The sequence below is a fragment of the Hylobates moloch genome, unplaced genomic scaffold (genome assembly GCF_009828535.3).
Source record: "Hylobates moloch isolate HMO894 unplaced genomic scaffold, HMol_V3 SCAFFOLD_27, whole genome shotgun sequence".
Lineage (NCBI taxonomy): Eukaryota > Metazoa > Chordata > Mammalia > Primates > Hylobatidae > Hylobates > Hylobates moloch.
Genome location: NW_026652302.1, coordinates 3,796,835 through 3,820,719, shown reverse-complemented (window position 1 = coordinate 3,820,719; position 23,885 = coordinate 3,796,835). Strand labels below are relative to the sequence as shown.

Sequence of the window (23,885 nt, the reverse complement as noted above, 5' to 3'; positions counted from 1 at the left end):
TGCAACAGTCAGAATCTGACAGGATTTATGGACTTTTTTTTAAGGGCATGGTTATTTGTTTTCTTTATTAGTAAGGTGCTCTGTTATCTCAAAGACAATCCCAAAAGCTTGCCTGATAGCTCCCCTGAGTTTGTATGAAACTTGTGATTTCTTCTTTGGTTTGAATTTTTAAATAGAATGCTTGTCTCCTTTTTTTTTTCTTTTATGGACTTAATAGCCTTTTCTCATCTCTTTGTAATTGTCCCTTTATGTCAAGGTATAAAATGACATGATAATTATTTAGTTAAATTGTCTCAAAGTGTTGCCACTGGAGACAATTTAACAAATTTTTAGATTTGTTAAGAGCTTCCTAAATCCATTAACAATAAACATTTGCCATTAATAATACCTGTCATCTTCCAAAGTGCTGGGATTACAGGCGTGAGCCACTGAGGTGGGCAGATCACTTGAAGTCAGGAGTTCAAGACCTGCCTCACCAACATGGCGAAACCCCATCTCTACCAAAAATACAAACATTAGCTGGTTGAGGTGGTATGTGCTTGTAGTCCCTGCTACTTGGGAGGCTGAGGCGGGAGAATCACTTGAACTCAGAAGGCAGAGGTTGCAGTGAGCTGAGATTGTGCCACTGCATTCCAGCCTGGGTGACAGAGTGAGACTCTGTCTCAAAAAAAAAAAAAAAAAAAAACCATCACAGACTTTCTCCGATGTTCCTGACATCACCACTTATCTGGACTAATTTCTTTTCTTGTCAACTTTCTGAGTCCAATTGCTTGCACACCCAAATATTACTACCCCCTTTTTAATCTATCCCGTGTTATTAATGTTAGAAAATCACTGTATACCACAAGACTTCCTTGATCAATGAACTACTGGGTAGACAGATAGCACATTCTAGATCAAATAAAGAAAGTTTAAAATTTGTCCCTATTATGCCAACAATACTTATGTTTACAATGTCATGTAAATGGATTTTAAAAAGTTTGTGAGAGAGGTGACTCATGGTTTAATTTAGTCTTATTGGCACTTCCCATTATTTAGTTCATCAATAAACATACCTTTGGGACTATCACTTGCTCTCCCCCAGGTTATGTGCTTATATGTGACATAAAATCTGATCCACTCATACTGGGGTGGGCACACCACTGCCTCAACAGCCTACACAAGAAGATTCTTGTTTGATGGGACAGGTTGTAACCCCTTTTTCCATCATCTCCATCTGTGAAAATTTTCCTGCTTTCAACAGACTAAAAAGAGAATTACTGGGAGTTTCTCAAGAGACTTAGTGGCAGGAACTCTGTGTGTAGTAGTTCCCGGTTATGGAGTTTATGTGAACAGAACAAAAATCTATCAGCCACCTCAGGGCAAATTGCTGAAGACAGTGCAAAAAGTATTGTGGAACAACAAAAGTCTCTAAATTATTTGACAATTTAGAGACTTTTTCTGGCCCAAGTGGTTTTAGACAATTGGGCTACATTAGATTTTCTCTTAGCCAAACAAGAAGGATTCTGTACAATGGCTCATACCACCCTTTGTATTTACATCAACCCTTCAGTTGAGGTAGAAACTCATATAGAAAATATTTCCAAATAAACCAAATGGTTACAAAAATTATGAATTACAGAAGCCCTCAATAATCTTTTTGGCTATCTCCTGACTAGATTAGGAAACTGGCTTCAATACATTTTACAAATCCTTGCCATTATTGTCCTTGCTATTTTGTTCCCTTTTTTCTGATAATCAAAATGCTTATGTTCTGTATAACTACTACAAATTTGTAACTAAAACCAAGATCATTGTGGCTGAAAACTTGGAGCTTATTTTGACTTTCGGGTTTTGATTTTTATGCTGCTTAAAAGGTTTTAAGGGTTGATGAGTGCCTGCCCACTCCCATTCCCATCTGGCCTAAAACATTTAATTGGTTGTAATTCTTCTGGCTCTAAGTCCCTTGGCCACAGGGGTCCCACAGATGGATTGGGTAATCCCAGGGAAAGTAGCCAGATTACCCGGACAATGATATGAGATGAAATGAAAGTTTGGGCATTGATGCTGACTGACAAATCTTGGCCAAGGGCATAAATGAGAAATAAAAATAAAATCCTAAGACACCCAACCAACTGAATTAATCCCCTCTTATCCAAGGGGAACTTAGATAAACCTTAAAAACTGATGGGACAGAAGGTCAGACAGAAAGTCACATCTCATTATACTCCCTCCCTCACTAAACCCCATTATCTCTTTCTGAAGAGTTAAACAGAAACCAGCCCTTTCAAAAGATTTGTTCTACTGATGATTTCCATCAATTGCCTAATATTGACCCCCACCCTTTTGTGAGGTTTCAGCACAACAGCTGGCCTTCCTTCTTGATAAGAGACCACTGACTATGGAGTGGTTCTGATCAGTTAACAGAGGTTGCCTACTGAGTGCCTTTGTGTCCTCTCCTTCAACCTTTGACATATAGGGACTAATTGTATTAATTACAATGTTAGGTCTCCACCCCAAAGTGAACATGGGACATATGCAACATCCATTTTTGCTTACTATGCATGTACATGACTTTCTATGTAAATATTCATAGCTCCTCCTATAACCTGTTAAATATATATACTTAGCCAAACTGTTCACCACAAATTCTTGTCTCTCCTTTCCCTCCTTCAACACGCTTAACTTTTGGTTTCAGCCGAGGCTCTGCTTCCCGCCTACAGGTTGTTATACCCCCATCTTTAGAAATAAAGCCCTCCTTTCTAAACTTACAGATTTTGTGGCTTTTTGGTTGACCAGCTTATCTATAAAATAATGCTCCTGCAGAATGAAAAAAATATTAGATTAAGAAATGTTTAATAAAGTACCTTTGACTTTACTAAAGGGTTTAATAATTGAATACAGTTCTTAATACAATATTGTAATAATACATCAGCAAATTAATAGAACAAATATATGTCCATTATCATTATGTTTTATTTGTCTTTTTCACTACAATCAAGCCTATGAAAATGGGTAGGGGGAAAAAACCCCTAAAGCCCAATATGACAAAAAAAATTAATGTAATCAATTAAGGAGAAAATGAAAATATTTGTCATTTATGCAGCATTTGTCATATGCATATTTGTACCCATCTTTTTATATATCATATACACAAGTACTCTATTTTCACCTTAGCAAGATCTGTGATCTCTCTGTTAAGGTCTGGTGCCTAGAATGGCAAAGAGTGTTCCTTGCGTATGAATGTACATTGTTAAGGATGGATAGTAATTCTTATTTTATTTCCAATTACTCTTCTTGTTGATGCTCAGAATGTATTTGAATTCTGGTTCAACCATGTGTCAGACACAATGTTAATTAAGCATGATCCCATTGCATTCTACCCCAAAGTCCCCCAAAACTATGAACTAATATGAGGCTTAATGAAATTTAAGATGGGACTGACATTACAGTGAGGAATGAGGTAAAATTAACCCCAAACCTCTGGATTTCATGGGCTGAATCTCCATCAATAGACTTGATTGCATCCCAAGCATTTCATTAATGAATATTGCTTTATAGTGCCTAAGGGTTATCAATTTACCTCTGAACATCTTTTTGTGATAAAAGGTAAGGCGGGGCTTAAAGAATGATCATGGCAAGTCAAAAAGATATGGGAGCTGCCTCAAGTGGCTAAATCTGGGATATTTTGAGCTGCAAATTAAATAATAAGCCATTGAGTAAAATAATAATTAGTGAGTCAATACTAACATAAATAAATGAATAATAAAAGAGAACGAAACACTCTTCCTAGATTAGAAAGTCATCTCGTACATAATTAGAAAAGCATGATTTGACAATCATCAGAAAAATAATAGGTTTAAGAAAGAATTATTAAATAGATATTAATACTAGTGGGTGAAAGTTTGGGGAATAACAGGATATTTGCAAAATCTGAAGTTACCTCTCCCAAAATACTTCTTAATTGCAAAGAGCTAGGTAGTAACTTGTAAAAGGGAGAAAGCTGGCCAACATAATCTTATCCAAGTCATCAAAATGAATGATGCTCTAGTGAGACAAATGGACATCATATGCCTGATAGATGAGCTGAGGACATAGCATGACTTCTGTGGAATTTCTGTAAGAAACACATAAGCCGAATCTAACTATGAAGAAACTTCAGCAGAACTCAAATGAAGGGAATTTCCACAAAATAACCAACTAGTACCCTTCAAAGGTGTTAAATGTCCTGAAAAAGAGAAAAATCTTCCAGATTAAAGGAGATAAAGACGCATGACATTACTGTGCGGTGTCTGAGATGGCACCTACTTATACTACAAAGATTAAGATTGGACAATTGACGAAATTTGCATAGGTTAGTAGCTTAGATAGTGATGTAGTACCAATATTAATTTCCTGATTTTGATAATTATAGTCTGATTAAGTGAGAAGATATTCTTGTTTTTAGGAAACTCACTAATGTATCTAAAGGGTGAAGGAAAATCATGTTTTCAGCTCATTTTTAATTGGTTCAGAAAAATAATTTGGTATAGACAGAGAAAGAGCAAAAGACCACAGGCAAACGGATTAACATTTGGTCTACCTAGATGAATTCTTTGTATTATTCTTGAAACTCCTCTGTAAGTTTGAACTTAGGTCAAAATATTAAAATGAAATGAAAAAATAACATTTCTTAAAGAGTTAAATCTACTTTATGTCTCTACATATGTCTGAGTTACTTTCTATGTAATAGCCTAGAAGTGAGACGTCTATTCTAAGGATATGTGCATTTGCAATTTTAATGCTAAATTACTCTCTTGAGCTGTCACTTCAAGTTACACTTCCAGTAGTGTAGAGAATTCTCAAACTTTTGTAACTTTCCTCAAATCTGATACTATTACACTTCAATGTTTGCCACTCTGGTAATTAAGAAATTGTATTTTGTTATTTTTAAAATATTTTAAAACTTTGTGGGTACATAGGAGGTATATATATATCCATGGGGTACAGGAGATGTTTTGATATAGATGTGTAATGTGAAATGATCAAATAATCACATCATGGAGAATGGGGTATCCATCACCTCAAACATTTATCCTTTGAGTTACAAACAATCCGATTACTCTTTAAGTTATTTTTAAATGTACAATTAACTTAGTATTGACTATAGTCAACCTATTGTGCTATCACATAGTAGGTCTTATTCATTCTTTCTAACTATTTTTTGTACCCATTACCCATCCTCCCACACCCCCCACCAACCACCACCCCCTGACGCCCCTGCTCTACACTACCCTTCCAAGCCTCTGGTAACCACCCTCTTACTCTCTATGTCCATAAGTTCAATTGTTTTGATTTTTAGATCCCACAAATAAGTGAATCATGTGATGTCTTTCTGTCCCTGGCTTATTTCACTTAACATAATGATCTTCAGTTCCATCCATGTTGTTGCAAATGACTAGATCTCATTCTTTTTATGGCTGAATCGTACTCCACTGTGTATGAGTACCACATTTTCTTTATCTGTTCATCTGTTGATGGGCACTTAGGGTGCTTCCAAATCTTAGCTATTATAAACAGTATTGCAACAAACAGGAGTGCAGCTAGCTCTTTAATATAATGATTTCCTTTCTTTTGGATATATACCCAGCAGTGGGATTGCTGGATCATGTGGTAGCTCGATTTTTAGTTTTTTGAGGAAAGTCGAAACTATATTCCATGGTGGTTGTACTAATTTACATTCTCACCAATAGCGTATGAGGGTTCCCTTTTCTCCACATCCTTGTCAGCATTCATTATTGCCTGTCTTTTGGATATAAAACATCTTAACTGGAGTGAGACGATAGTTCATTTTAGTTTTGATTTGCATTTCTCTGATGACCAGTGATGCTGAGCACATTTTCACATGCCTGTTTGCCATTTGTATGTCTTCTTGTGAGAAGTGCCTATTCAAATCTTTTGCCCTTTTTTTTATCAGATTATTAAACCTTTTCCTATAGAACTGCTTGAGCTCCTTATATATCCTGGTTATGAATCCCTTGTCAGATGGGTAGTTTGCAAATATTTTCTCACATTCTGTGGATTGTCTCTTTATTTCGTTATTTTCATTTACACTTCTCTAATGACTTTTACATTTGAACATATTTTCATATGTTTTTAAACACTTAAGTTTTTTATCCCATGGATTGTCTGTTCATACCCTTTGTCCGTTTTAGATGTTTTTATTTTTATATTTTCTTATTGATATACAGGTCTTTATATACTCATATTTATTTTGTGTGTAAATTGTTTTTTTAAATGTGTATATGTGTTTGTCTAAAGTTTTTTACCTTTTGAGGGTCAGAATAAGGGCATATACCCTGAAAAATTCAAATTGAAGCTCACCATTCATTCAATCATGTGCTGAACTGATGCTTGCAGGAAGCCTGAAGTATTGCCCCGACTACTTTGCACTTCATTTCAATGGTAGCCCTCTTCAGTAGATTTCTTTTAAATTAACACCAAAGCTTCCTATTTTCTGATTCTTCATTATATGGTAAAATAGGCTCAACAACATTGTCAATCCTGAAAATCCAAAAGAGTAATTGAAGTCTAATTATATCCTTTGCCTTCTGGAAGACATGCAGTCACAATTTGCTTTTGGATGTTGTTTTAAAATATAGGTCCTTTCTCCTCACACCTTCTTGAAAGATTGCTGCAGGAAGCTGTTTTAAATGTAGTGGCTTGAATATTGCAGATTTAAAGGAATATAAATAACCTGGAAGTGCGGTTTTGAAATATAAGCAAATTGATCTTTTTCTTTCCTAAAAGATGTAAATACAATTTATAAAACTTGGTGTCCACAAGCTGCATGATGATTTTCACAGGACAGTAATGAATATCTTGAACACTGTACTTCCAAATTAAATATGACATTAATGAGTACCATTTAATGCAGCTCAGCTCTGCTCTGATGGCTATTTTAATTGGATTGCTGCTGTTGTGAATAGAAAAGTTGCTGACAATGTTAGAAAAACTAAGCTTACACAAAAGTACCACCTAAGAAGATGTTGGACTTGAATTTGCACGTTTAATCAATCAAGTTAGCTCATCTTATACCTCTTCCAGAAATGCAATTTTTATATACAAGTTGTTAGACAAACACACAGTGGCTCATTGTCAATTCTACGGCCTATGTTCTGATGACAACTAGTCTTTTTCCTGAACTGAATGTCTGCGTGTCTGCTGTGGCTGCTGGTTACATCACGTAATTACCAGACAGTCCTTTCATCCTAAGGCAAGACTTTCTGTTGGGGACTATAAGTATATGAATGACACCCTAGAGTTAAATATAAAATTTAAAAAGGATGAAATTCATGCCAGAAGCAGAAATGGCAGAGGTAATGTTCCCTGATAAAGCACCGTACCATGTGGACTGTTCTTTTTAAATAAGTTTTCAACTCTCCTTTTCTAAATTTAAAAAAATAAAGCAGCAGAAATATGCAAAATCCTTTTTTAATTCCAAAAAGCAAGAATCAGGATTATTACTTTATTTAGGTTTCCTCTGAAAGAAGTTGTTGAATTTGATGTCAACTTATAAACTTGGGCTATAACCACATTGGAGAACTACTAGATTAGAGAATCTTCAGGTAAGAAATAGTCATTCTGGAAACTGTTGAATAGCTGTTTTCCAGGACATCACAATTGTTGGTAAATATCTTATTTTATTATAAGCTGTACAAGTGTTTATACCCGCTTTACAACTTTCTCTCAATCTTATTATTCCATCAAAATCATTTGAACTTGACCATTCCTGAACATTAATTGCTTATGAAAATCTCTTTGAAGAACTATTTAATCATGGAGATACCTACACAAACACACACACCCACACACACACAGACACACACAGTATATTATTTAAACTCTGTCTGTATCTTTTTTACACCATGCAAATATACAAATAATTTGTTTAGGTTATTACCACAGGCTCTGAAATAATATTCCATACTCAATACTTAAAGGCTGCTGCCACCATAGGCTGCTGCCACCAAAGTCTGCTGCTTTTTGTATAACCAAAATATCTCTTTTTAATCTGATTAGTTTTAAAATGAGCTAAAATCACTCATTTTCATCTTCCACAACAGGAAGGTGGCCATGGCAAAGTGATCATGTAAGTTCCTAAATTATCTAACAATATACAAGAAGCTTCAAATAACATTTTTCTTTTTACATACAGAAAATTAACATAATGCTAGATCTATAGTTCAGATGGCAGTGCTTCAAACTAATGGCACTGTTATTGAAACTGCATCATCCATTGTAATTTAATTTCCACTCTTAAGGAGGTAAAAATTACACGTGAAAGTGGTAGTAAGAATGATGTCTGAGAAGGCACTCTGGTGGATGTATACACATACATTATAGTTGCTTTTCATCTGACTACAATTTCTTCCTCTAATGGCAGCTACCAAATTGTCAGATAAACTGCAATAGCCCAGGCAGGTGGTGTGAACGCAGTGTAAACAAAGACACTTGCTCAGAGACTGGATTTTCAGGAAAACCGAATGTCTTAAAAGTATGAATATAGCAATTATTTTTGACTGGTGTTACCTTCAGGCTAGAAAACTTCCCAGGGATAGGCGAGAGCAATGGTTCTCAAAGTATTGACCCCACCAACATCAACATCACCTGGGAAGTCATTAGAAATGCAAATCCTTAGGACACATTTCAGACTTAGTGAATTAGAAACTCTGGGAGTAGATATGTTTTAATAAGCCCTTCAGGCGATTCTGCTGCTGCTCAAATTTGAGAACCACTCATCTAGAAGAAGCAATCATTTGCCAAAGGAAATAGTGGAGATTAGGCTGTAAATTCTGTGGGGAAGGAGTTAGGGAAGTGGTGGGAAATTCAGGATCGTGCCTAGTGGTAATGCAAAGTGCATAGATGCTGACCTTGCAATCCCCAGCTAACGCAGGGTCTTATTTCACTAACCCCTGTCTTTGGCAGTAAAGTTTTCCAAATTTGAAAAATAAAAGCCACTATGATTGGTACAGATGATGAGGAACATTTGAGATCTCTTTCTGATGTAATCATATCCATATGTATGGCCATGATATATTGAGACAAAAGACATGCACTAAGTATTTAAAACACTGGCTGTAATTTGAGCAATCTTAGGCATTTACACTAAATTTGGCATAGTACCTGTATTTGTCATAATATGATCTCTGGACCTACTACTAAGAGACTCCTGTCAGGGCCTACTTAATTCTAGAAGAGCCTCTAAAATTAGCCATACAATTTAATAATATTTCAAAGGGTTATGTTGTCTCATTGACATAATGAGAGCAAATAAAAAAAAAAGGCTACAGCATAAATGTATATTTAGGGCAAGTTCTGCACACCTATGCAAAATGTAAGAAAATTACCAGCTTTCCTATAATTGTGAGGAGTTTTCACAATTTAAAATTCTAGACGTACTTCATGAACTAAACTAAAATGCCATTTAGCAGCTTTTTCAAAGTTATGAGTCTAAAAATTATTTCCCTTTATAGCTTTAAATAAATTTTATGGTTCAAATAGAAAAGATGTTTTAGTTTTGTTGGTTACTATAATATGAACCTTTTATTCATATCAGACATAGGCAAAGGCTACTAAAATTATTCTTAAAAAATTGTCGTCAAGTCAGGAAGTTATAAATGGATACACAAATGGTACTGTCAGTTTGACTGAAGCTTGTTTCTAAGATGATTTTTCAATATCCTCTGGGTAAGGTCACATGTTTATATAGCTAAATAGCTAAGTTTTATATAACCACTTTAAAGGTCATTGACATAACATAGTTATGCATTTAATATTCCCTTTGGAACTTAAAAGCAATTTTTCATAATTAAAAACATGCAACTTACTTCCTCATCTTCATGCCATTTGAGGACATAATCCCTTATTTCTCCTTTTTGCCTTAAATTTGAAACTCAGCCCGTTATGAGCCTAAGTGTGTTGCTGTCCTTTGGAATATATCTCTTATTTCTGTGAATACTGCACACCATTGGGGTTATTTGCTATTATACAAATAACACTACATTTTGAGTTGGGCATTTTCCACTGTCAACCCTCAGTTAATTATCTGCTCTTCTTCATCCTGCTCTGTGTCCCAGGATGACCAGTAACAGTTGTACTACCCAGCACCTTTCTCTTTGGCTTTGATTTGCATTCAGCCAGTATAGGCCATGGGTGGCAGAGAAAGATGTACAAGAAGGATGAAGTTCATGAATTGATTTTCTTTGGCCCCTCTATGCTAGGTTGAGACCAGTTGGTTGTGTTTTCTACCAAAAATCACATTGTCAGGGCTTCCACTACAGTTACATTACTCTCTTTGGGTTTCATAAATGGTTCTCTCCTCTTTCTGCACTTAATTTGCTTAGCCATGTTAAATTCTCCTCAATGACCCACTTAAGTGGGCCATCTCATCGTATCTCATCCCAATCAAGTCTGAGAACTTGATTGATACAGTTTTAAACAGATATTTGCTGGGCACACAACAGCAAATGGGAAAATGTGGTACTGTCTTAGTCAGTTCAGGCTAATATATCAAAATGTCTTGGGTAATTTATAAACAGCAGCAATTTATTTCTCACAATTCTGGAGGCTGGGAAGTCCAAGATCAAGGCACAAGCATATTCAGCATCTGGTGAGGGCTCTCTGCTTCCTAGATGGCACTTTCTAGTTGAGTCCTCTCTTATAAGGGCACTAATGACATTCATGAGAGCTCCACCCTCATGCCCCAATCATCTCCCAAAGGCCCTCCCTTTTAATAGCATTTCCTTGGGGTCTAGGTTTCAAAAAAATAACTTTGGGGAGCACAAGCGTTCATACCACAGCAAGTACTAATACCAAAAATATTCTTTATTTTGCCCTTTAATGGATTTTCAGGAAACTAGAAGTGTTTATATCACAGTGCCATATCTAATTCTAGTCTTAGAAAAGTGAAAGAAAGATCAGAGTAGAAGTATTAATTATCCTTTAAATAACTTGATAGGAAAATAAATTGATGCAAGCTGTAATGTCACATGTCTGTAGAGCAATTTATAGTTTATTAAGTCCTTTCACACACATCATCTCACTTAAAAGAATAAGTCTGGAAAATTATGACAAAAAAAGAAAAAATTGACTTCATTACTTTGCAGTTTGGGTACAATATTTTATTCTTTAGAGACTATCTATTTCTACATATAGGTAGCCATTTATATATACATGAGGTTCATGTATATATAAAGCACCTTAGTAGAATTCAATAAATATTGCTTCCTTTTTCTAATTCCACACTCAGTATCTAATTATGCTATGATGTTTAATAATATATAAATTATTGCCTGGATTTTAAAATTTCAAAGAAGTGTTCTATGCTTGAGGAGCTTGCAGTGTAGATGGGGAGCAAATTATACACTACTATTTTTTTCTATTAATTATTTAAAGCATCACCCCTAAAGCTTAGTGGCTTAAAACAGTAATACTCACTTATTATTATCTTTCCCAGTTTCTGTGAATCAAGAGTGTGGAAGCGGATTGGCTGGGCTTTCATCTACTATATGAGCTAGGGGGACTCTGATGATTATTTACAGGGGATCTCATGTGGTTACTCCTCTTGGCTTGAACAGCGCTAGAGAATCCACTTCACTGAGGTTTACTCACCCGGCTGGCAAGTTAATGCTGGCTAATTGGTTCCTATCCATATTGACCTCTCCATAGGGCTGCCTGAATGTCCTGATGACATGTCTTCCAAGTGAGTGACCAAGGTGAGCATGTCTTCCAAGTGAGAGAGCAAGGTGACAGTTACTATACCTTTTATGAATGACCTGGCTTGAAACACATAATCATTTCTGCCACACTCTGTTGGCCCCAAAGGTCAGCCTCGATTCAATATGGGAGAAGAGTATAGATGTCGGGAGCCTTCTTGTATGCTGGCTACCACATACACCTAGGAAATAAAACAATAACACAATCAGGTATCCAAATGAGGATTAATGAGAGACGGTGTTGCAAGAGCGAAATCAATGTTGCTTGAAATTGTAGAAAAGACCTAGAGACTGAAGTGGCACTAGATTTGAAGAATGGTAAGATTTGTAAATGTGGGGATGGAAGAAGACATGGGGGAACATGAGTTTTCCTGGAAAATGTAACAAAGAAAGAATGACTAAGTAGAGTGTGTCTGAGAATTACTGAGAAGAGCAATCCTAAAGAAGACTAATGAGAGGTTTGAGGGAAATTGGAGCCCTATTGGGAATTAGAGTTTAATCCTTCAAGGCAATAGAAAAGCCTGTGACTGACATGATGAAATTAATACTGTAAGACAATTAAAATAAGGACATCATTGGAGTTATTTAAATTTGAAGGGATAAAGACCTAAGTAAAGTTATTGCTGGTAGTTGTCAATGATAAAGAAATAGGTATGTATGTTGGAGACATTTTGAATGAAGAATTAACAAGGGCTAGTTATGGACAATGCCTGAGTAGAGCCAATATTGACTTTGTGTCTTCAAACTCAAGTAACCTGGAGAATGAGTGTGCTAATGGTGAGAAACAGAGAAGCTAGTTTTGGGAGATGAAAGCAGGTGGTAAGACAATATGCTTGCTGAGACAAGTTGAGTCTGAGGTGGAACAGCCAAGTTTATAAAGACATATTAAAACTGTATTTTCATTTGCAGCCCCTGCTATTACTTGGGACTCTCCCCAGCCACACTTATAATTCTTAGAAAGCTGTGGGCCCATTAAAAATAATTCTTGTTATTGTTATGTATAGTATGTTTCACACAGCTTTAGCAGATGACCTGACCAGTTTTCTCTAGTAACGTCACGGTTTCATCAGGCAACATGGGAACCCAGAAAACAAGAGATATGAGATAAAGGAAGCTAATGAGGGAGAATATGTGAATCTTTCATCTACTATATGAACTAGGGAGACTCTGATGATTATTTATGTTTCCTCTGTGAGAATGCCTGCCATAAAATAATAGAGGCAGATACTGTCTATACATTGTCAATTTTGAAACAGAGGTCAAAAGGACTACTTGACCACAGTCACTTATGATCAATAATCAAGTCTCATGATTATAAAAGATACCAGCTCTTTCTATGATGACAATATACATTCCCTAATAAGTTTATTTTTAAGCTGATATATAAAAGGTGCAAATATGACATTTTCCTCGATACTGCTCCTGGCATAATGACTTGATTGATTTAAGAATGGAAACAATCATCATCAAGATATATTTGCTATATATCTAATTGTACGTTGAGCTGAGCCATAATTATTTGAAACAGTTGAAATGCACTCAGGCAAAATGTGATCAATGTTACAATATTGGCACAGGTGGTCAGTGTAACAGCTCATGAAATCAATTAAGTTTAGAAGGGAAAAAATAAGGTTTGAGAATGGTAAAAAAAAAAAAAAAAAAAATAGAATGTAAAATCCTGCACATTCCAGACATTTTAAAATTATTTATTAGAAAATTAGAAAAATTTCAAACATAAACAAAAGTACAATGATACCCATGGACCATTAACCAGCTACAAAAATCATCAACCCACATATGCCAAGCATTTTATATATGTTACTTTATACTAATACTCAAAGAGGGTAAGAACCTCGCCTAAAACTATTCAATTAGTATGGAGTAAAGTTGAGGTTTAAATTCATGTCTATGTGTCATCAGCCTCTTGGCCCTTTTTACAATAGTAGGTATAGAACAAGGGGAAGGTGTGTCTTCTAAAAACACCTTTGCAGGTACAGACTTGACCTGATAAAGAATTTCATCTGGCCGGGTGTGGTGGCTTACACCTGTAATCCCAGCAGTTTGGGAGGCCAAGGGAGATGGATCACCAGGTCAGGAGTTCAAGGCCAGCCTGGCAAACATAGTGAAACCGTCTCTACTAAAAGTACAAAAAATTAGCCGGGTGTGGTGGCGGATACCTGTAATCCCAGCTATTCAGGAGGCTGAGGCAGGAGAATCTCTTGAACCTGGGAGGCAGGGGTTGCAGTGAGCCGAGATTGTGCCATTGCAGTCTAGCCTGGGTGACACTGAGAGACTCTTCTTCAAAAAAAAAAAAAAAAAAAAATTCATCTTCATCTTGACAATGCTAGCATACAAATACATTTAGATTACACATAAACATAATTTTAAATAACTACATAGTTGAATATCAAAGTACACATAATATACACACATTCCTCACAAATATCTTTAATCAATGGGTCTGAAATGTCAATCGGCACCTTACAAAAGCTTACTGAATTAAGTGCAAGTATTCCGTGGGGGACAAATAAGAGAGAAAATAAATTACATATCTGGTCATATCAACTGATTTCGTAGAATTAATTTTTCCCTTTTACTGAATTCCTTTAGCTCTCAACATTGTTCTGGCCAAAAATCAATTATATACTCATGCTTAGATTATAATCTGCTGAAGTATGGGGATCTTTTCAGATTTACATTTTTCAAAATGTAGAATATATTTACTGAGGGATTGAATAAGTGGATTGAGGCTTTGGATGCTGTTCATTTCTCATCTATTCTATTGCCTACCAATAGAGAGAAAAGTATAACTTCTGTCAGAATTGTACTAAATAAATGACCATCCTGTTGTGCTTGTCATAGTTGTACAGAACCAGAAAATGTGTTTTTGCAAGAGACCCTGAGATGGTAGGCTTTGTCCATGACAGTGGCTAAGCCAACAGAACAAGGGGAAGGCATCTGGGGTCCCCTGCTGGTTGGTTTCCCTGGTGTAATTTTTTGAGCCCTACCTCCAGTCCACCCCTTACTACCAGCTCAGAAGATGTGAAGGAGTCTATGGTAATTTAGATATGGTGACAAAAGCCAGGATTTGCTCTTTATGACATCAATTTTCTCTTTTACTAAGGGGGATGAAATCAATAGTGACCGTGAAGAAAGAATAGTATCAGCATAATGCACAGAATCAGGGAAAAACAGTTTGCATTTTGAAGGTGACTACATTGAATCAGTTTAAGTAAAATGATGTTGTTAAATACAGAGAATGTCTAGAGGGAGGTCTTGAAAGTCGCGGAGAAACTTTGTAAAAATTTAGTTACCTGGTTATATTTCAGAGTATGATTCCCAATTAAGAGCAAAGAGCAAGCCAAATTATTTTCAAAAGCATTCACAAGGGCCATTAAAGGTTTATGACAACTTTATATAATGAAGACTTAAAGTTTTATTGTGTAGTTTGAAATTATCACCATACCCTGTAAAGTGAAATCCAACACTTGAAAGAAGGCAGGAATAGAGTTTTATGAATTGTGCTAATAGAGTCTTAATAGTAGACAAATTAGAAACTCTTCAAGATGTGTTCCATTTTCCAGCCCACGGCTGAATCATCTCTACCATATCTCCACCAAGAGCCCCTTCAGCACTCAGGGTGACCGTGCAATCATTCTAGAAATGTTATGTTCTTACTATGATGCTAAGAAACTCTTCATGAGATAAAATTCAGTGAGTTCTGATGCATATTTTGATATTCCTTTGAGAATGTTTTTTCTTATATCAAGTCAAAATATTAACCCTGCAACTTCTATCTATTGGCTATAGTTACAAGGCTTTGGGGTTCTGACAAATAGCTTATTTTCACATAAAAAACTCCTTGCAAGTAGACTGAATCATTTACACACTTTTTTCCTCCTTGGTTTGGAAGCCTACAGTGGACAAAGGGAGAGGAGTGGTAGGTTGCTTAGGCAGTCTCTTCCATTTTTCCCCTCCTTGTACTTGGCCACTTCCCACTCTCCTCTAGATTGTCTTGCCTTTCTTTTTAGAAATGGATTGAGTGGGAGAGAGGGATGGTAAAGGCAGGGAAGTTTACTTGACTGGTACTGCCATAATATAGTGTGGGTGCTAGCTAAGCTTGACGCTGCTGGATTCCAGTCCACTGCACCCAAGGTGATCCTCCTCTTGGGCAGGATGGAAGTACTCCAGACCAACTCCTTCCACACTCAGTTCTGCCTTCAGCACAAGTACAGCGATTCCCAGTGCAGCCCTTTCTTTTTTTGTTGTCCTGGATAGCTGGCCAGCCACCATCTTTTGCCTTTTGGCTTTGTTAGATGTGGATTTGATACCAGTCTCTCTACCTCATGAACTCTGAATTTCTAAATTAACCTTTCCAAGTGGCTTTCTTGACGCCGGTTGGTCGCTGCTTGAAGTGGGAAATATGCACAGGCACACATCTCCCCTACCCTGTGTTGGGGATGGGGTGGCAAAGATTATCATAGCAGTTGATTCCCTTCTGCTGAAGAAATTATCTTCAAAACTAATCTAGGCTCTTTGCGAATTCAACATCCTAAATATCCCTAGATTTTTCCCCCGTCTTTATTTTCCTTTTAATTTCTGATAGAGGATCTATTATACTTTGAAATATTAAGAGGAATGCTTATCACCTCTCTTTTGTCCTCCTCCTTTGAGTCTTCAGGCAAAACTAAGGCAGAGAGTCCTGTGTTAACATCCTATTACTCTAACATCACCATTTACTCTCTGTCTCTTCTCTACCCTCTGACTTGCAAGTCCAATGTGGATAGCAAATTCTCCTGGACAGCACTTTCCTCCTCAACCCTGAATCCATTCTGTAATTTCTCCTCATTGGACTTCCTGCCTTTGAAAATATGCTATCCTTCCCTCTGTCTACTAGCTGCTGTCATAGCTCATTTCAGTTTTTTAGTGTCTTATTCTAGAAAGTTCTACTGTGGCCTCTACATTTCTAAAAAAGGTTATTTTTTAAACCATTTTTCTTCAAAGGCCTCTTTGGCTCACTTTTCCACCCGTATCCTACTTTGTTTCCTGTTTCTTGTTCACGCTAACTGTGTACTCCACCTAGATTGCTTCCTTTGTCAAAACTGGATCACGCTCTGACCATGGTGTCACTTTAGTCATAATCACCAAGTACTCACTGAATACCTACAGAGTATTGAGTACTATTCTGGGAAGCATGCAAGATCAGGGAAAGTTGGGGTTTGCCTTCAGAGAATTTTACTTTCATTGGCTAGAAGAGAACACATCAAAAGAAATGGAGAATGTTCAATATGTTAAAATGTGTGGCCTGACAATGTACGGTTTTCACCTGAGCCATAGTGTTGGCTTTCATAAAATTTAAAGAGATTCTGAAATCTCTCCTGATCTGTGAAGTCTTTCCACATTTCTCAGAGAAGGATTACCTGTTTTACTCTGATAATTTTCAACCCGATAGGTCCACAGATACTCTAGCCTTCCATTACTAACATAATTTTTCCATGAATGTGCACATAGGATAGCCTTCGAATTTAGATTTTGCACATATTAGTTAAGTCGTTTTACTTCCAGTTATATCTGTGCCTGATATTTTGTTTCTAAATTGTTGAGTGAAGAATCAGGTTCTTATCATTTCTTTTCATTCTTTTCCATCATATAGACTTATGAGGTGTTCAGAGCTACGTGATGATGATAATGATGTTAATAACAATAATGACACCTCCCATTTGTGTTACACTTTACAAAGTACTGTAATGTACATTATCTTGTCTTATTCTAAAAATGTGCCTGTGATGACTACTTTGTTCCTCACTCTTCAGAAACTGTAATAGCTCCTCTTCCTCCCACCAGCTTTGTTGCTGACACTCCAGAGAGAACTGCATCCCCCGAGTTCTGTTGCTCAGGTAACTCCCCAGGCTCCTAAGCCCATTTGCTTATGCTTCTCTGACCCCAGTTGAAAAGCCATTGATTTGGTTTCCATTCCTGCTCTCCATCCTCTTCTTTAGACTGCACACAGTCATATGCTTCTTGAGCCTAACTTACGCCAGAAGACTGCCTTTGGTTGCACTGTGCTCTGGGCCCTGCAGCTGAATGGCATCACCACCCACTCCCAGCTGCAGATCATGAAACCACTGTCTTGATCCTGCCCACTTAGGGATGGAGGTCATGGGTACAACTGTCAGCAAAAAGAGAAATATAAAACTCCCAGCTTAGAGCTCCTAAATGAGTTGTTACTTTCTTTCTAAATAGAAGCATGAGTTTAGGATACAATATTCCCAGTGAAGGCTGTGCATCTTTTTCAAAACAGGCAGGCTTTTTTTTTTAATGCAGATTGTCATTAGCACAACAATTTTCTAACGTTTGTGATTATCTTAAACACAGAACTATGTTAGTTGATGGCCAATCTCACAACTTGGAATTTTCTCAATGCTTTTCTTACGAAAATTTGACCACTATAATTATGGCTTTTGGTTTGTATAGGATTTTATAGGGATATACATAGCTCCAGTTTTCACGAATTCTTCCTATTACCCAGAAGTAGGATATATTGAGCAACAAGGGTGTCAATGACTTGCAAGAATTAAAAACCAAGCAGATAAATAGAGGAATGGCAGAAAGCCTGAAGAATAAGGATAACGTAGGGAGATGGAGCACAGAGAGTTGAGTGTTGCCTCTATAGGAACAGTTTGCACATGGCAGCTTTTAGCCTAGATAAGGATATTTATATTTCAGAATAAGTTGTCCCATATTTCCTGAGAGAAAACTGTTTTGACTGCTTTTACTTATAAGTTTAGAGCATTACACAATATACTTTTATTTTTATGTTATTAAAATATAGATGATTTGTTACACAATAGGCAAACTGACAACATTTTGAGGGTGATTTATGTTTAGGGGGTTGTAGGAAATGTACATTGATTTCTTAATTTTTTTTTACTGTCATTATATTCCCAGAGTAAATATATCTTGTGAAAAGAAAGTTAAAATAATTTTTAAAACTGTAAGAAGAGTTTCTACAGGATGTTTAGAGGACAGAAAATTTTCCTCTGTTGAGGAATTGAATCTCTTCCCCTAATGGCTGAAATCTCCCTCATAGATAAGCAGACCCAGCCTTGGCCGAGGTGATATTGAGACCTTGTTGGTGTTCCAGGGAAGCTTAGGAAGCTCGTTATGGTGGGTGTGCAGCTCAGCGATTAGATAAGTTTCCTCAGAGGTTTTAGTTGCTCTTCGCTTACTTCAATTTGGCTTTCTCCTTAGCTGGCTCCTACTTAGCTTTCCTAGCCTGTGTGACTCTTTGGGTTTTCAGTAGTACCAAATCCTACAGAAGTCTGTAAAACTGTATTGCTGTTCTTCACATAGGAAAAACACTTTTGCATTTTGTGCCGCAGAATACAGCTCTCAAAACTGCCCGTCTCATAGATGCCTTGACCCATTAGCATCTCAGACAGTTGGTTTGTCACTTTTCTTCCATTTTATAGCTTTTAAAAAGTAATGTATTGAGTTCGTCAGGCTCAGGGGCTAAAATTCTATTCAATAAGTGTGTTTTCATAGCATAGTGCATGAATATATGCAGGCAGGAAAAATAACCCTCCCAGAAGAGAACGTTAAGATGAAATTTCTAGCTGACGCTCCAATATAATTTGACTCTAGGTATAACTCAAGGCAATAACTTACCAATTTCGTCACTCCATTTTACATTCATCTTTTTCTGATATTTTCTTAAAATTGAGGGGGTGACTTTTTTCTGAATATAAGAGTTTTCTCGTATGCTACCAACTTTCAATTCACCACACCTCAGCCACACAGTTGAGGCGGCTGCCCCCAGACTCCACAGCTGAATCCTGAATGCAGAAGTCCTCCCAATGGTCACAATCTTCTAGGCTGTGTATGGCTATATTTCCACACACCCCGAGAGCAGCTCTTTGATATAACAGCTTCCAGCAGCTGAGCCCCACTCCTTCAGCTCCTTCAGGTGCTCCCTTCCACCTGGACCGCATCACCAAGATGGAAACTACAATCTCACCACAACTGCCCACTCCCTCCCTCACACCCCTGATAATTCACTGCTCCCACTTGATTCTTCACCACCAATTCCAGTCTCTGGTGACTTCATTCAGACTCATGAGAAGAAGAGCAGAGCCAGGAGAAAAGTCTGTAGTCACCTGGGCCAGCCATTGCACATTTCTGTTCTCCATCTGTATGTGATATCCTCCTCAGAGGCCTTTGCATCACCACTAATCTACTGCACACAAGCTCCCACTTTCTATACCTGCTCCTCAGGAAATGCTCTGAGAGATCGGAGACAAATGGATGAAAATTCCCACAAATTCTTCCACTCAATGCTAAGTGTGTCCTGCTCAGTTTTTGTTCACTCTTACTTTTTCTTTTCTGCAAAGCTTCTATCCAGGAATATCTTCTCCATTGTGTGCTTCATCCCATCTGCTGGGTGCAGGTGAAGGGAAAGGATGCCTCAAGTGGGAGAGTGACAGGTGCTGGAAAAGAGAATCTCTGCTGTGACCGCTGCTCAGCCATCCAGAAATGATGCCAGGACTGTCTGTCACAGAGGAAGCTTTGAAGACTCTATTGGAATGAGACTTCTCTCAGGAAGGGAGCTTTAGCAGACATGTGTTGCTGTGGCTGCCCGCTACCAGTTCTTCCCTCCTTGGGTAACAACACCCTAATCATTCTTTGGGAAACCAATTCTTCCTCAGTCTTGATGGGACTTCTGATCAGGGTACTCCATTCCACTCCGGCCAAAGGATGGGCTCATGACCCCGCTTGACTGAATCTGATTTTTAAGCAGAATGACATATGGACTGTTGCTCTGATTCAGACTGCCAGTGAATGAATGTCTCTTCATTCCTGAAGGTGAGTGCCCAGAGCTGCTCTGAAACCTGGCTCTTCCACTTTTCTCCTCAATTCCATGAACTATGTTATGTAGTTAAAAATATCTTTTTAAATTAAGTTTACCGAAGTCTGTTTATATTCCTTGGAAAATCAAAGAAGTCTAACTGTTATGGAACTTGAATATGGTGTTGAAGAAAAGGCATTTGACTGCGAGTCAGAGGACTTTGGTTCTATTTCCAGTTCCACTAAAGACAGCTACAATTATTTTGTTCCCACGTGACTTTAACTGCAGAATGAGGATTCTCAACAGGAAGAGGCACATCCAAATCTCTTGGGTGGCTTTTTAAAACTATACACACCCATTGCCCAAGCAAATTCTGTTAAATGCCCCTCCCTGCTCCTTTCCCCAGCAGTGCATGGCCTCACCATTGAACAGTACAGTACAGTGAGCCACAGTTGCTAACAGAAGCGTGTTATAGCCCTCAGATGTGTTGGATGGAAAAATATTCTACTGGTCTACAATATTTCCAAAAGTCCTTCCAGGTCTAATAGCCTTTGAGTTGATGAGAACTTTTTCAAAAATATAACTATATCAGACAGGTTATGAAAAAATATTTAAAGCGCAGGCAGATGGAAACCTAAGAATAGAAACAGAAATCAAATCTCAAACATTGGAAGAATGGTTGCAAAAGATTTTGATGTGAATTGCCTTAAATATAATGATCAAACTTGTAGCAAATGTATTGGTTAGAAATCGTGAGACTCCTCATATTTTTATTCTCTAGCACAAGGGCCTTCAATTTTTTGAAAGACCACTACATTTGGAAAAGAAAAAACTTGTCTATCTTTGACACATTATGTGTTTAGAAATTTTCATTGCACTAAAGTCTAAAATTATCAATGTGATCATGTAATAGCTAACATTCAGTGTCTAACAGAAAGAATTTTGAGGAGTTTGACAGAAAACTACTAATCTAAAAGAACCTGCTAAAAAAACCATTCTGAATAATTTACTGATAATTAATGAAATAACTATTACAAATATGATACAAAAAATAGTTTAAATAAATCAAATGTACGTTAGTGCGCTAAAATGAAACAAACATTGAATAGTTAATATTTTAAAGAAATATTGAAATCAAAATTTAAAATATATTTTATTAAGGGCTGTCATTTAGTTTTTTGCATTGCTGGCTTCTTTTACTGGAAAATGTTAAGAATATTGAAATCAAAACCATGGTCTCTGCCAGTCAGCTTTGACAGGATCATCTTCTGAGAGCCAAATTAAATATTTATAATGAATATGCTTGATTTTAATTAAATCATCTCATTTTTTGTGTTCTCTTTCTCTTATACACATTCATACACATGTAAATCACCACCACCACCACAGTATTCAAGCCAGTAATATTTAATATTTACCTATTTTGCCACTTAAAAGAGCATATTCTTTGATATGATACTCTTTGCCCCTAAAGTTTCTTCAGATCATATGGAATATACCCATATGCTTATGATATTCTACAATTTCTGCAAATTGTTCACCATATGGTACTACTAGAACTTTTAAAATTATGTCTTATGCTGGCTGCATCAATAATTTCAGTGGTTTATGCATGCATATAATTATGGATGTAACTTCATCCTCTTCATTGCTTTTTGTATACCTTTTATAAGTTCTTTTTATAACAGATAAAAAACATTTGTTCAAATAAATGAGGTCATTGAAATTTAAAAGCTAATCATGAATCTAACTAGTTCCTTGCCCTGACAATGCACATCCACTTAGAAAACTTCTAATTATTTCAACAATAATTACACTGGCAGGAGGACAATGGAGTATATAATTTATGGTACTAATTATACTATTTAAGTGTCTACATCTTACTGCCTTAGTTCATTTTGTGCTGCCATAACAGAATACCTGAGACTAGTTATTTTATAAAGCACAGAGATTTATTTCCTACAGTTCTAGAGAGAGCCTTCTTACTGTGTCATCCCATGGCAGAAGGTGAAAGGGTAAGACAGCATGCATGCAAGAGAAGAGAGATAGAAAGAGAGAGAGAGAGAGAAAGAGATCCTTTTATTAGAAACACACTCCCAAGATAACTAACTCATTTCTATAATAATGGCACTAAACGGCATTAATCCATTTCTGAGGGCAGAGCCTTTGGGACCTAATTACCTCTTAAAGATCCCACCTCTCAGCACTGTTGCACTGGAAATTAAGTTTCCAACACATGAACTTTTGGGGATACATTCAAGCCATAGAACTGACCTAAGCAAATTCTTTGAGAACCGAAGCTTTGGTAACACTGGATGACTGCACAGTGGTAACACTAACTCTTTTTGCAAGCTCTTTTTTTTTTTTTTTTTTTTTTAATTTCACCAACAGGTGATAAAATACAGTATGCTGTAAATAGACAGTGAAGGATTAAACAAGAAGAATGATACTTAGTGAGAAGATCATATTCCATAGTTTCATGTGAGGGGTACTCGAATTTTCAATCTTGCTTTCTGGCTACCTTTGAATAACAGACTTTTCATGGTGTTGCATAGTATTTTGGAAGTAATGAAGGGAGTTTCCTACCATTATGTTTATGCATTTGTATATCTTTGTAAAGGAACATTATGTGTATGTATTTGTATACCTTTGTAAAGGTGAAAATAGTATTACAGAATAATTTTAATTTCTGTGGATATCTGTCGGGAAAATTACAAAGATGTTTATAAAAATTTTAAGGACTACCACTAAAGAGAAGTTGTTTAAAAAAAATTTCACAGTTCAACAAGAGGTTAAAAAAAAGCAGGAGAAAAAAAGAGTAAACTGAAAACTTAAATAAGATGGTAGAAATAAGTTCAAATATGCCAGTTATAGCAGTAAATATAAACAGACTAGGTTTTAAAGAAAGATAACATGCAATTTGGATTTAAAATAAAACAGATACGTGCTATCTATAAGAGATATATTTTAAGTTAAAAAAACAGGCTTTCAACAAGATAATTGGACAAACTACAGCTGAAAAATAGTAAACCAAATAACATTAAAATCAGCTAAAATAGAATTTAAGGAAAAAATTATAAAAACAGACAAGTGAAGATACTAAACTATGATTTTTAAAAAGCCATATAACCATACCTTCAAAGTATATAAAGTGAAAACTGATGGATTTGTAAAGATTTTTTAAATCCACAGAAGTATAGATTTTAATTCACCTGTTAAAAATATTAGGTTAAATAGAATATATATGAGTGTATATATATATATATATAGATAGATAATATATGTATATACATATATAAATATAT

The 23,885-nt window shown here is 36.4% G+C and overlaps 1 protein-coding gene across 4 annotated transcripts in view; it reads right to left on the bottom strand.

Annotated features, from left to right (window-relative positions):
• The window catches only part of LOC116463091 (laforin), a 358,522-nt gene that overhangs the window by 32,169 nt on the left and 302,468 nt on the right, over positions 1-23,885 (bottom strand). For 2 of the 4 annotated variants that reach the window (XR_009211987.1, XM_058434474.1), the window contains exon 4: positions 11,782-11,917. Coding sequence is in view for 2 of the 4 variants with exons in the window: in XM_058434474.1 (XP_058290457.1) it covers positions 11,814-11,917 (104 nt within the window). In the remaining 2 variants the exon portion in view is untranslated. Of the gene's footprint in view, positions 1-2,751; positions 2,800-11,542; positions 11,918-23,885 lie in introns of those variants that run through there. The other 2 variants (XR_009211986.1, XM_058434473.1) reach the window with 2 other exon arrangements.